General features: G+C 40.2%; 1 protein-coding gene across 1 annotated transcript in view; it reads right to left on the bottom strand.

Moving 5' to 3' along the window:
* Window positions 1-5,862: 5,862 nt before the first annotated feature.
* The window catches only part of LOC111862552 (WD and tetratricopeptide repeats protein 1), a 60,587-nt gene continuing 52,685 nt past the window's right edge, over window positions 5,863-13,764 (bottom strand). The window contains exons 13-15 of the mRNA XM_023848046.2: window positions 13,214-13,406; window positions 6,741-6,897; window positions 5,863-6,652 (exon numbers count right to left, since the gene is read on the bottom strand). Coding sequence (XP_023703814.1) covers window positions 6,612-6,652; window positions 6,741-6,897; window positions 13,214-13,406 — 391 coding nt within the window. The 3' untranslated portion in view covers window positions 5,863-6,611. The remainder of the gene's footprint in view (window positions 6,653-6,740; window positions 6,898-13,213; window positions 13,407-13,764) is intronic.

Here is a 13,764-nt window from a genome sequence, read left to right as displayed (position 1 = left end):
TCCATAGCACTTACAACAGAGATATTGCAATTTCTATGTCTTGTACAATCCAATATTCATAATTCAGTATGAATGAAGATGAAGGAAATGAGTGCTTCTTCTTCCCCTTTTCCCCTCTACCACTCTGCTCTCATTCCACACTAAAGCCATGGGAGACCGTGTTTGTATTAATATTGTAACGGACTTCCTCAAAGCGTTTCTAGGCAATAGTCAGCATACCAATGAACTCGCTGGTTAGGAGTCAGGTGACTTGTGTTTTCTGTGTTGTCTCTGAAGAGCCTATATAATGACCTGTTGTAGTTAAGAGTTAGTTGAAAGAGTGGGGCTTTGAAGAGAAGGCTTTATGTGTAATATTTGTAGTGTGCAATTCAGTAAGGCTGTTATAGTTTCTGTGTTGAGATAAGCTGCCAGGAGATGAATAGTGAAGACATAGAATCCTAGTGCATGTGTAATGACCAACTGGAAAGTATGTAAATCAGCAATAGTGCTGTATTGAGTATGATTAAGAAAACTTGTAACTGAAGCACTAATAAATCAAATCATCTGATCTAGAACCTGTTATTTTTGTCACGTGTACCCTCATGCACATGACAATATGATCATCGGTAGAGGAATCAAGATTATTTAGTTTATGTCTTGTTCTTGTTGTTCCTTGTCCTCACAAAATTAACCTTTAAGAGATGGGCCACTTAAATTCTGGTAATGGTTGTGGGCCAGAGTTAATTTAAATGCCCGCCATTGTAGAGTAATAAAAATTGTAATCATGTTACTCAAAATGCTGTGATTTCAATTTTTGTGATAAACGAACGAAATAAACGCAACTTTTATCTAGAAAGAATATAGAATCAGATATTGTAATTTACAGATTTCAGAATCTGTAAAAATTGTTGCATTGATTCCAAAAAAAACTTTTCCCCAATTTTGAGCATCTCTCCACAAAAATGCATAAAGTTTCTGCACAAAACGTTTCTGCAGTATATGCTGCTGACACACACGGTCTGACTATGTCTTATCTGGAGGAGAGACGATGTATATGTTTTCATTGCACATTCTCCAGTCACCTCTTGTATACATGAGTGTGGGCGAGTTCTTATCCTTCTTTGTCCTTATGAAACTCTGCCTGTTTATACACATATGTCGGACTATCCACACAGAGTTACTGTGCTTGGAATATCCCCTCATTCCCCTTGCTACCACGTCCCATCATAACTGACTGTACTGCATTCTGAATGGTGTGATTTACGAGCAGCCTCTCAATTTCGGCTTCTTCCATGCGAAATGGGGCCATGGTGCATAGTTGAAATTGTGATGTTTTATAAGCGTTACGAATACAGGAGACCACTCGCCATCACTGGCCTACTTCCTGCTAATACGAGACAGATGTTGCGTGTGCGCGCTTTGCGTGGAAAACAGAGTTACATACGGACAAAGTGCATGAATTGCGACGTCGGACTATGCATTCAGTTAGATGATGCAGGAGGGAAGACAGTCTACTTATAAAGTGGGTGTCCAAAAATAATGTAAGTAGAACATGAATTTCTATCTTAAAATTAGATTTTAAAACACTGTGCGCAAGCGTGGACTGCGAGTCACCATACGGTGTCTGTCGGCCACTCGGCTTTAAAGGTCCCCATACGGTGTCCTTTGTTCATAAAGGTTAAGGCCCTTCAGCCCTGTTCCAAGCTTATACAGATGGCTCAAACCACCTCATTCATGGTCTTCCTAACTGCTGCCATATATGGTGAAAACTTGCTGCCTAGTAAGGAAGTGGGGTAATCCTTGTAGGCCAGAGAGTAGGACTCCAAAATCAGTTGGTGCAGGTCTAGGGGCATGGAGATGACACTTCCACTACTGGACTACTGAGCTATCAGGTGATAACCAGTAATGGGAGACAGAAACTGATTCCCTTGATATAGCCAGTGAAATGTGGAATTCACGTGTCCAATCTGCTTGCCTCTGTTGCTCTCTTCAAGTCACCATCAGTCTCATTTTATCATCCTCACTGACAAATTTTCTCTACACAGAATCTTCCTATGCTGAAACAGTTACAAATATTAAATAACTTCCTGAGATGGAACCACGTGCAACTGTAGCACTGCTCACTGAATCAAAGACATCCTGCTGCTTCTGGTAACATGCAGTCAAAGGCACCTTCTGCCTCCAGCCACAGGCTAGAGATGGAGGTAGTGGGTTCCTCCACAACATTGCTGCTAGAGTACATGGCATCACATCCCAGAGGATGATAATCTTCATAGGCACCAGCATTAGAACCTCAAATCCAACGTTCCATTTCTTTGCCCCTCAGTGACATCTGCTGTACATAGCATAATGGTTGGTCATTTTTTCACATGTATATATGTGTATATCCAATATAGATAGAACACTTAGTGCAGCAGAAAAATCCAGCTCATTCTTAAATGTCTTCTATCCTTAGAAATGAGTAGGGTTTAAGTGCTGTGTCTCATTGAGTTGATGTCATACAGGTAGACTTTCCTATTTGCTGTAAGCAACAGGCAAAGTTTCTAGTATGCATATTTAACTTAATGGTTGTAACAGAGGCTGCACACTGGTCGAGCAGCACCAGAATGTGCCTGTTCTTGTATACCAGTCTTCCTTCCAAGCAGTAACTGACAAACTGTGTTCACAGAAAATTCTTTGGGCAACAGAGCTTCTTAGACTTGGTCATGACAAGCGACTGTGTCATTCCTCTCTGCATTGCACCAGAGTAGCAGGTTCTGTACTCCTTCCATTGGTATCATACATCCCCTTCAACTCTGAATTTTATATTAGACTGATTAGTGTAAAACAATGCAGTTTTATCCACAGTGAACATGTTCTGTCGGGTGAATTGTTCTATTTTGGTGTCACATTTCTGTACTATACTGAGGCCATGGGAAAAAGTCTCAAGGGCAGTGGGGATTATGGAACCTCAGGCTTCCAATTCTCTGCTTACAAGTGAACTCCCTCCACTTCAGTGTGTTCTGTTTGTCAACCCAAAGTGCTTGTTACTAGCAAATGTTTTCACATGGTCATCACAGCTGACATTCCTCTACTGAGCTTCTCACGTGTGTTTAGGAGGTGTCTAGTTCAAATATAGTGATACAATGGCTATTCTGAGGGTTCCCTTGCTTTTCCTCAGTTTCTCCAGGAAAATGCTAAGACAGTACCTTAAATTAGGTTATAACTGCATTCTCCCACATCCTTTCCACTTCATTCGCTCATCATGTAGTCTTTCAGCACTAAGTAGTTTTAGTTACTGTAATGTTAAACAGACAGAGAGTAAATAAATAACATTCCTGCAAAGAGAATGGTTAGATGACTGGAGGTGAACATAGGAACATACACTGGATGAGGAAGCATAACAGCTCAAGGGCAATCTGGATGGAGTCAGTCCATGGGGCTTCCTTCTGTGGTCTTGGTATAATAATCAGCAACTTCTACATTTATGGAAGTGTTCACTATTAATGTCAGCAATACTATTTTATGTTGTTACTTAAACCTTTGCTGCCATTGACATGAACACTGAACTCTTGATTACATTTCCAGTGCAGTGTCACTGGCTTCCTCCAGGACTGCATGGTTTTCGATAGGAACATTACCGATATTAGTAAGAACTATTAAAATAATCTGTCTTCCAACTCTAAATGCTTGGCTCCTTTGCATTACCAGCCTCTTAGCAATTTATGCTCCTCCTATAGCTTGTCTGTTACTCACATGAAAACGATCATGATCATCCACATCTTTTTTTATTTGCATGCTACCTCACAGGAATTGTCTTTATGTTTTTAAAACAATGTGGGTTCAATGATCTGCCAAGCACAATTAGCACCTGTTTATAGCTGCTATCACCATTCACACACAGTAGCACTGTCATCCTCTCTTTGGCACTTTTCCCTGGGGTGGTACTGGTCTTTTAATCGCTTGTTCACTCATTTCTGTCCCTAATGGAAAACAAACCATTCAGTCTCCCCTTTACTTTAAAATATTATTAAAATCACATTTAACTGCAGCATGTTTTGGCCTTACAGGACCATCAATTGAAAATGCTGCACTGCAGCCTTCTGTCTAGGAGATAATTACAGAAGAGGCCCATTTCATCTGCACTGTACACATCCTATGGCTCATATGCTCCCAGTAATGTTGGTCGCTTCTCAAGCCACAGGTCCCTTGTATCTCTGCTGGTGGCAGTGCTTTCTCCAAACGGATTTTTGTGTATAACGCCACAATGATCTTTGAACCTCTAGATCCATCCACCTGATGCTGAAAAATTGTGAATCTGCGTTCCATCAGCTATCTGCTTGGCTTGCTGTCAACAGGAACACCAGATGCCTTTCCTGTCTTCCTCTTCTTATGTGATTATCCTCACTCGTCTGTTTGTTCCTAGACTTCACTTTTCTTTGCAACAGTGGAGTTAAGCATGGAGGGTGCGTAGATGAGGCATCTGGCTGTGTCACTCTGTTGCTCTGTTGGATTCTTCTCCACTTCTTCAGTAACCTACAGTCTTTGACTTGCTTTGTAGAGGAGACATGAAATCAATAACAGGTAAACAGCTATAACAGATAATAACAACACTAAATCACACTATGTAAAATGCTTAACTTGATAAGGTGAAGTAAACTGCATGGTGCAAGACAATACTTTGAGGATTGCCACTGTACAACCAAAGCCTCCCTTCACCCCAGCCATTCCTTCAACACTCCTCACTTGGACAAGGCAAGACATTACAGCTCCGACACTGTTTACAAGCACGAACAGTTTACTGCTGCTGTACGTTCCAGAAATATTTCGAGTTCATGACTTTTTCTCAGAAACAATGGTGTGGGTGGATCACTGCTACTGTACGTTTAAAAAATATCACTTTACTTTTGGCATTTACAGGGACCAGAAAAAATGAAAAATAGTTGTGGGAAAACAGTGCACAGGGGAATGATAGACAGAGGCTTCACTGTATATAAAAATTTCAAAGTACATTATAAAGTATAATTTAAGCTGATACTAATGTACTTGTATAATGCCACATCATGGACTCTTATATAGAAACACAAGCAAAAGCTAAGGGATATGAAATTTCTCAGAAGTACTGAAGAAAAGCCATGAAGAAGGGATCAAATTATAACTGAAGTAATTGTTGTTCAATTTTTCTTAACAAAGTAGTTTGGCAATGTAAAAAGAATGGATGGAACATGGCTGCTGAGAAAGGCATTGGGAGAGATCTGCAAGCTGACTCAGAGCAAGATGGTTTAGACAGGTATGGGAACACTTCCAGAAGAAAGGAAAAAGCTGGCAAGAAATTGAGGATTATGGGGGAAAGAGGAGATTCTAGGCATTTTGTCCACTGATCTGTAAAAGTGGATATGATGCTAGGAGGAGAAGTTACTACTTCAAATTACAAATTAGCTGAATTACGAATTATCTGCAGTAAAAAGCACATGAAGTCGTGTCTTCTTGTGTGAGGATTAGTATTTACTTTTAATTAAATATCAGATTAATGAGGTTTGGATGTAATATGTGCTGTAAACCATAAGAATAAAACTTTTGGCACAAATTAGGTCGTGCAATAGCTCAAGTGGTTAGTCACTGGCTTTCCACAGCGGTGGCCCGGGTTAGATCCCGGGTCTGGTCAGGTGGGATTTGTGGTAGACAAAGTGGCGCCGGGCCAGGTTTTCTCTGAGTACTTCGGTTTCCCCTGCCAATCTTCATTCCACCAATTGCTCCACAATCACCCTTACCTATCATCTGGAGCTGGGACAATAGGCCAGAAGTAGCCGCAGTACAAGGGACTTAGTCCCACCCCACTAGCATTACAAAAAAGAAAAATTTGGCACAAATTCCAAAAGATACAGGTAACTGAAGTATGATGCATATTCTGTAAACATATTTTTATTTAATTTCACTAAATGTGGAAACAATACAGTATTTACAGCAGCTTTTCATACGTGCTATTAATAATTATTCAGGGGGTGGGATTTTAAAAATCACTTTTCCTAGATAATTTTGAAGTCTGTAACAAGACAAAAGAGCACAAACAAGCTTCAGTGGACTATCCCTACATCCTTATCATGTAAAATTCACTTATTCAGCATTATCACTTACTTTACAAATAAAACCTTTCACAAGGAAAAGATGGCTAAATGAGGTACTTGTATGAGTTTATGAAGCAAATAAAATTACATAACCTTTACACTAAACAGTGCTAATGTATAAACTAATTTCAAATAAATACAGAAACATTAAAGGAGACGGGACAATTTTTGTCCCAAGTTCCACAGCAGAACACAGCTTAATGTGAAGCTATCTGAAATTGCATATCTCTGGTAACAAAGTTAAATACAAAGTTTAGAAATTGTATTGTGTTCCTACAAATAAATACTTAAAGAAGAGGAAACTTCCTCAAACAATATTCTGAGATGGGAAACGCTATGAGCAACAAAATGAAAATGAGCACAGGAATGAGGGAAAGCCTGGGGCAGACATTAATGTTTAAATGGTTCATTATACATATAGATTTTCAATTCAATCTTCTGTCTGTATCTCAGGCTTCCTCTCCTTCAATAAAAAGAACCATAACTTATAAAAGAATGTGTTCATCCCCTTGCACAGCTGTGGTTCAGCTAACTGGGCCTGCAGTTGATGGCTGGGGCTTCCCTCGCACCCTCATCCCCTCCGTCTCCTTCATCCCCTTGCACAGCTGTGGTTCAGCTAACTGGGCCTGCAGTTGATGGCTGGGGCTTCCCTCGCACCCTCATCCCCTCCGTCTCCTTCATCCCCTTGCACAGCTGTGATGCGATAACCCATGTTCATCAGCATCACTTCAAATGGATCGGCATTCATTCGTTTCTGGTTAGCTGAAGCAGCATCATCCAAGTCAATAACTTCTCTGTCATTCTTGGATCCATCCTTAAATCAAAAACATTTATGAAGCACAATAACGAATGGCTCTCACAGTAGAATGTTATACTGTATGGGCTCTGTCCACCATCTAGTGTTTCAGACACTGGATCTCTCTGTCCTCAAGAGAAAAAGTGGGGAGGCATCTACTCCATTAGTCTGTTAGGAAGAGCTAATCGCAATCAGTGGATTCTAGGTCAAGTAACTGAGGTATGTGCTTTCTAATGAATACAGCTGACCTGTTACCTCACCAGCTGTTCACTTAGGGATTATAACAGATCTGATTTCCAAAACATGTTCAGTTTGAGCATTATACAAAGTACAGGACCCCAGTCTCCTAAAACTGATATAACTATTTTCTTTCAGAGATCTGTATGCATAAATTGCATGTAATTATGACCACATACATCTATGTTTTATCTCCAGACTTCTCAATAAATAATGATGAAACTTGTTCTGTGTAAGTCTAAATGTTTCTGATAATTATGTGTAACAATAAACATGACTATTACTATGAGTTTCTTTCAGACAACATTTTGGAAATAGGATCTGTTTCCACTGTGAAGTGTTGAGACGAAAGGTTCTCATTTAGTTAGGCCCATTAGAGAGAGCTAGCCTCGATCAATGGACCACTGATTGAGAGTACAACTGAGCAGGAATCTTTCCATTCTTACACCTGAAATGTCATGTTTGAGAGGACTCAAGCCTGTGGACAGTGGCACATGTAACAGTCATCAAATCTGATACTGCAGATATACAGCATTGTCAGGCAAATTCCCTTTAGTAAATATCAGGTCACTATTGTTCTGTCAAAGGATATAAACATACTCAGTTCACTATTACCTACAGTTTATGTGACAGTGAAATCAAACTTTACCTATCATCTCATAAAAAATCTCATTGAACAAAAGTAAGGTTGGCCCTGTATTTAATTAAGCATGGGAGAGTGAAGGTATAGCTCCATGCATTCTTAACCTTGCCATTACATATAAAGTACAGATCTTATTAAGATCTAAAAACTATATTTGAAGTATCTTATTATATCATGTAAAATGAATCAAATACAAGGGAATATATTTTATGTTTTAATACAGTTTATTATATTTACTTCTTAGTCTTGGATGAGTAGAATTTAGTGAAAAATGGATAAGGAAGGCAATGGACTTATGTGGTAAAGGTTTTGGGTTCAAGACTGATCCAGTGTAGATATATCACATGTATTTCCCTTTCTTCACCTATGACAAAATTAAAACCCACTGCAGTTCAGTCATGAATACAAGCTGTATCAGATGTGAGTAAGGAGGTTCATCCAGAAGCAAGTGTTCAGAAATTTGGAATGGCACTAGCAAATAAAAACTGCACACCTAAAATGGTTAAGAGCAGACTGATTTCGGGGAATGGTGGTTACCATTCAGTTTAGAATTTTTTGTTCTACCACCTGCTAACCAAATATGTAAAGAACAAAATATACAAAACTTATTTTACCTTGTATCCTATGGGTATGATACCTGGTACTTCACATTAAGGGAAGAATATAAAATGAAGGTGTCTGAGAACAAGGTGCTGAGAGGAATGTTTGAACCGAAGAGGAAGTAATGATCTACATATATACTCCACCCTTACACCTTCATAGTGAAGTGCTTAATTAGTTAAGCACAAAGACAACTCTAACAGGAAGAGCTTCATAATTTGTGTTCTATAAATATTGCTAGGATGATTAAATCAAGGATTATGAGATGGGAAGACCATGTAGCACATATGGTTGCACAAGGAAATCCATACAAAAGTGATGGCACAAAAAACTTGAAGCAAAAAACCACTAGGAAGACCTGGGCATAAATGGGATGATATTAAAATGTTATCTTAACCCTTCTAGTGCCCTTTGTATGTACTTAGCCCAAACAAAGGATGAAATTTTAGTCTGCATGGTTTCAACAATATCTTTGGATAAACAGACCACACATCAAACTTATTTTCTTATGCAAGCAGCTGTTCTAATCTTGAGTAACAATTTGCTGACACTCTGAAAACAGCAGACACCTTTTCCTTCTCATTCCTGTTTCGGTGTCTGTAGCAGCAGGACTGCTATTCAAGCCTGTAAATATACATGCAGGAGGTAAAATATGTGAAGGGAAATAAAAATTGTTAATGATTAGATTCATGTCACAGTTGTTAGTGGCAGATCATTACCACCCATCTGTAATTGTCTTTGTTCATTTGCATACGAACTAGTTCTAGGAAAGGAACAAAAGTTAAGGAGAGGACAGTGTTGCTACTGAGTGACATATCCTAGTGTTCAGTGGTGGATCTGGTTCCTCCTCATGTTTCTTTCTGTTTCCACACTCAAATGCGTTCAGTAGATCAGTGATCTGCAATCAGTACGGCAGTTCTGCAATCAGTTCGAAGCACGTGCATCTGTTAGTTGATTTAGCATGTGAATAAGATGCTGCTGAAGAGTAGTATGCCAACGCTGACCCAGAAGTGCTTGAAGATACCACACTTAAGATTCATCATCTGAAGTAAATGAAGATTTAGAGAGGCTCCACTGACTTCCCTCTGATAAGGCAGATGTGCACCAGTTTGTGGGCGAACAAAGTGGGTTGAACAGAACTGCTGCTCGCAGTATTACTGAAAACTCATAACCTCGTGATTTCTTCTGCTGTATTTTCAGACCATCCTGACAGTAACTGCACATGATGCACAAGCAGGAAATAAACCAGACATTACATACTCTCAGCAAATAAGCATAAAGGATCTATATGCATTTCTTGCACTTACAGTTCAGATGGGTAATGACCACAAGCCCAGTATGAAGCTATACTGGACCAAAGACAAACTCTACCATGTTCCTCTCTACTCCAATGTGATGCCACAAGATTGATTTCTCATGCTTCTCAAATATTTACATTTTGCAATCAGAACCTATCAACACAAAACAGAGACGATCCTGATTATGACAGATTATGAAAAATGATACAAATATGACATTCTAAATTCAAAATCTTCAGAAATGTACCATCCAAAAGAACATATGGCAGTGGATGAATTAATTATAAAATTCAAAGGGAAAGTTGTCTTTTCACAATACACCCCCCCCCAAAAAAAAACAAAGAGATTTGACATACAAATTTATAAACTATGCTCCAGATCTAGTTACACACGACATGAGAATGTACCCAGGAAGACAAAGAAACATGACTAGCACAGATGTTACACCCACACATGGAACAGTACTAGAACTAGTTTGGAAACTTGAAGAAGTTGGACCCAAAATATTCATGGACAATTATTTCACCTGACTGAAACTTTTCAATTATCTACACCACACGAAAATAAATTCAAGCAGTAGAGTCTGTCACAACAGAAAGAAAATGCTGCCTAATTTCAGTCCTAAATATCTAAGACTGTAAAGAGGAGACACGTCCAGAGTGTGGGGAAATCTAAGCAGTGTGTGTGGGAAGTACAAACGAAAAATTTACATCCTTTCTAATATGCACATTCCACCTGTGGAAGTTAACTTCAAGGAAGGTGGGAAAGCTGTGAAGCCTCTGATCATTGAAGACTATACAACCCATATGGATTATGCTGTCTTGAGTGATGGGATGATGAACAGCATCAGCAAGAAAACCTCTTCCATCTGTTGGACCCAACCATTCTCTACAAGTCTTGTGGGGGAAATACGACCCATATGAAATTTAGGGAGCAGCCAGTTAGGGGTCTCAGCATTCTCTCCCATGAAGAGAATACTGAAGTCTGTTGTTTGCCAGCAGTTTGGAGACTCAAATGAGCCCACTTGAACTAAAACATTCTCTGCACTTGCCAGTCAAAGGAAAAGAGCAATGTCACCTGTGCCAAATGAAGAAGAAGAAAAAAACAGTCTACTATAAGGTGTCCCCCAAAAGTCATGAAATATATATATATATTTTAAATTTATTGATGATATCGGTACAAAGTGTTAATATTCTTCAAAGTACTGTCCATGAGCATCTACACATTTTTTCCACCGACTCTCCCATGCCCGGTATGCCTCCTCAAAGACCTCGACGGGAACCTCATTTAAAGCTGTTGTCATGGCCACTTGGATAGCCTGAATGCTTTCAAAACGGCGTCCTTTGAGTGCAGTCTTCATCCTTGGAAACAAAAAGAAGCGGCCGGAGCTAGGTTGGGGCTGTAGGGTGGCTGTGGCAGCATTGCCACATGGTGCTTCACCAGGAACTCACAGACGAGCAGAGACGTGTGGCTGGGTGCATTGTCATGATGCAGCCACCAGCTAGCGGCGATGTCTTTTTGCACGCGGATGACCATTTTCCTTAATCTTCCTAGAACATCCACGTAGTAGGGAGCGTTGACAATCTGTCCTTGGGGTAAAAACTCTTTGTGGACCACACCCTTGGTGTCGAAAAAGACGATGAGCATTATTTTCACTTTGGATTTGCTCATCTTCGCCTACTTCGGTTTCGGGGAAGCTGAGGTGTACCATTCAGCACTCTGGCACTCCCTGTAGGCTTGCTTAAGCAGTTCGTGAGTTTCAGCAGCTTTTTTGTTGAGCTTTGTGCAGAACTTGACCGCCCAACGTTGTTCGAAAGTATCCACCATCGCGTGCCGTGACGTGGTCACAAAACACTGGTGCACTAAATCAGCGACACTGACGCCTCCGATGCTTGAGCAGTCTGACCTTGGGCGCGCTGTGAAGCTAAAGGCCTCCCCTTCCTAACCCAACCAGTTCCAGTGCACTCTGACCAGTAGGAGCGCGGGAAAGAAATGTATCATGACTTTTGGGACACACCTTGTATTACAAGAAATGTGATTGTGGTGTGTGTGTCGTGCCATGCTTTGAGCTGTGGCATACAATTCCCAACTGTGACTGGAACTGACTGCATGTGCGTTGGCTGTGTAACGTGATCTACAACAATGGAACGGACTTTCCCCTCCCATCCAGTGTACAGGCTGTGATGAAAGTGCATCCTTTGTGAATGTCGTTCCAGGCCCACAGACCATGCAGCAATATATGAACCATAATCAGGCACAATGTGGAATATGGGGTGGAACTGTGTGTGTAGCTTTGGAAAGGCATCAAAGGAATACACAATCACATTTTTAATTAAGTATTAATTTTCTAAGTTCATAAATTTTCCATAGGTACTTCTTTTATGGAAGAATTTCATTAATCTGGCACAAATAAACATATAAAATTTGGCTGAAGAATGATAAAACTTTCTTAAAAGCATGAGGTATTCATTCCTCTATAATGCCATGTAGTCCGTAACCACTGTTGTGAGATCCTCAAATCCTATGTACTATTTCTGTTTAATTGAGATACGTAAATAAACAGTGGCATGTTTAAATTTCCCATACTAAGAGGTTAAAGGGAAAAGGATGGGAGGGTGTGGATGGGCTTCATCTGGCTTTGGGTAAAGATCAATAGCAGGGCTCTTGTGAACACAATAATAAATCTTCAGGTTCCACAAGGTGCTGAAAATTTCTTGGTAAGCTTCTCAAGAAGGACTATGCTTCACGTGTTTGATGGTTCAGAATGCATGCATCACCTCAGCACCAGTACAGCATGGGTCACATTAAGAAATCAAAATTGTCACCACTGCTCTGACAGACAGAAGCCACAGCTATTGAAATACGTGTAATTACTGTAGGGATTAGATAACAATATAATCTGACAACTGGTGCAAGATAGCAGTTCTCCTTGTACATGAAAATGTACACCAGTGAGCTGTGTAGAATCACAAAAATGCACCCAGTGCACCATCAGTGATGGTGTTTCTGAGGAATATGCTGGTCAATCTTCTGCGTCAAAGTAGAGCATTCAGGTTATAAAGAGTGGTGGTATAACTGACACAACGGGGGAAGGATGAGGTCTGGTGCCTGCTCGAGGCAGATGGAGGCAGCATAGCCCACTTCCACATCGTACAAATACCCTAGAGCAACGTCACAATCACAGCAATACATATTATGTTTCATTTACTGTAGTTTGGTTATGCTGTCATTAATTTAGGTTAGTGTCAAATGACTGCATAATGAACTGGAAAGGATGTGGAAGGAAGCAGACATGGCTTAATTTAAGGTACTATCCCAGCATCTGCCTCGACTGAGATGAACCATGAAAAACCTCAGTCATGACAGTCAATGTTCTTGGTGACATTTGAACCAGGCACCTTTGAAATATAAGTTAAAAATGTTACTTCCTAAGCCAATATCCTCAGTGATACATATTACACTGAGGTCTTTCCTGTAGGTTTTTCTGGCCTACCACTTAAATAAACTTTTTTCCAGTACAATCAGCTGAGAGAGGGTGAATATGTTGCATCATTACCTCAGGTCTTGGACTCCATAATCTGACAACTGGATCTATACCACTCGTGGCAAGCAAGCAGTATGATGGGTGAGGCTGCAGGCAGTTCACTATGGACTCATCGCCACGGAGGACACGCATGATGTTTGTGGTGTGACGATCCCAGATAAAGAAGGAGCCATCATCAGAGCCTGCGACAATGTACTGGCCCTGACTGGAGAAGTAGGTCATCAGAAATAATGACTCTTTGTTCACTTAACATGCTTTGTCAGTTGTATAGATTATGCAGTGTTCAGTGACAAGATGACTGGAAGGATGTCAGAGGAAATGGTCCTGGCATGTAGAGAGTAACAGAAAGGATAGGAAACTCAGTCAGGGTACCTGGTGTCCAGAGTACTGATCTAACTGTGTTAACAACAAAGGGCATGGGTAGTGTTGTAACATCTGTATGCTCTTTAAATGCAATTTAAACTGAGATGTGATGGTTATCATTCTGCAGTCAGGAGACATGAAAGTATAGTCTTCATATGGCCTAAAGAAATATTAATTTTTGCCAAAAATACAGCTGATTT

Source organism: Cryptotermes secundus, unplaced genomic scaffold, assembly GCF_002891405.2.
Source record: "Cryptotermes secundus unplaced genomic scaffold, Csec_1.0 scaffold1293, whole genome shotgun sequence".
NCBI classification, from domain to species: Eukaryota; Metazoa; Arthropoda; class Insecta; order Blattodea; family Kalotermitidae; genus Cryptotermes; species Cryptotermes secundus.
The sequence above is the reverse complement of the archived record's forward strand: the minus strand, read 5'-3'. Positions and strand labels throughout refer to the sequence as shown.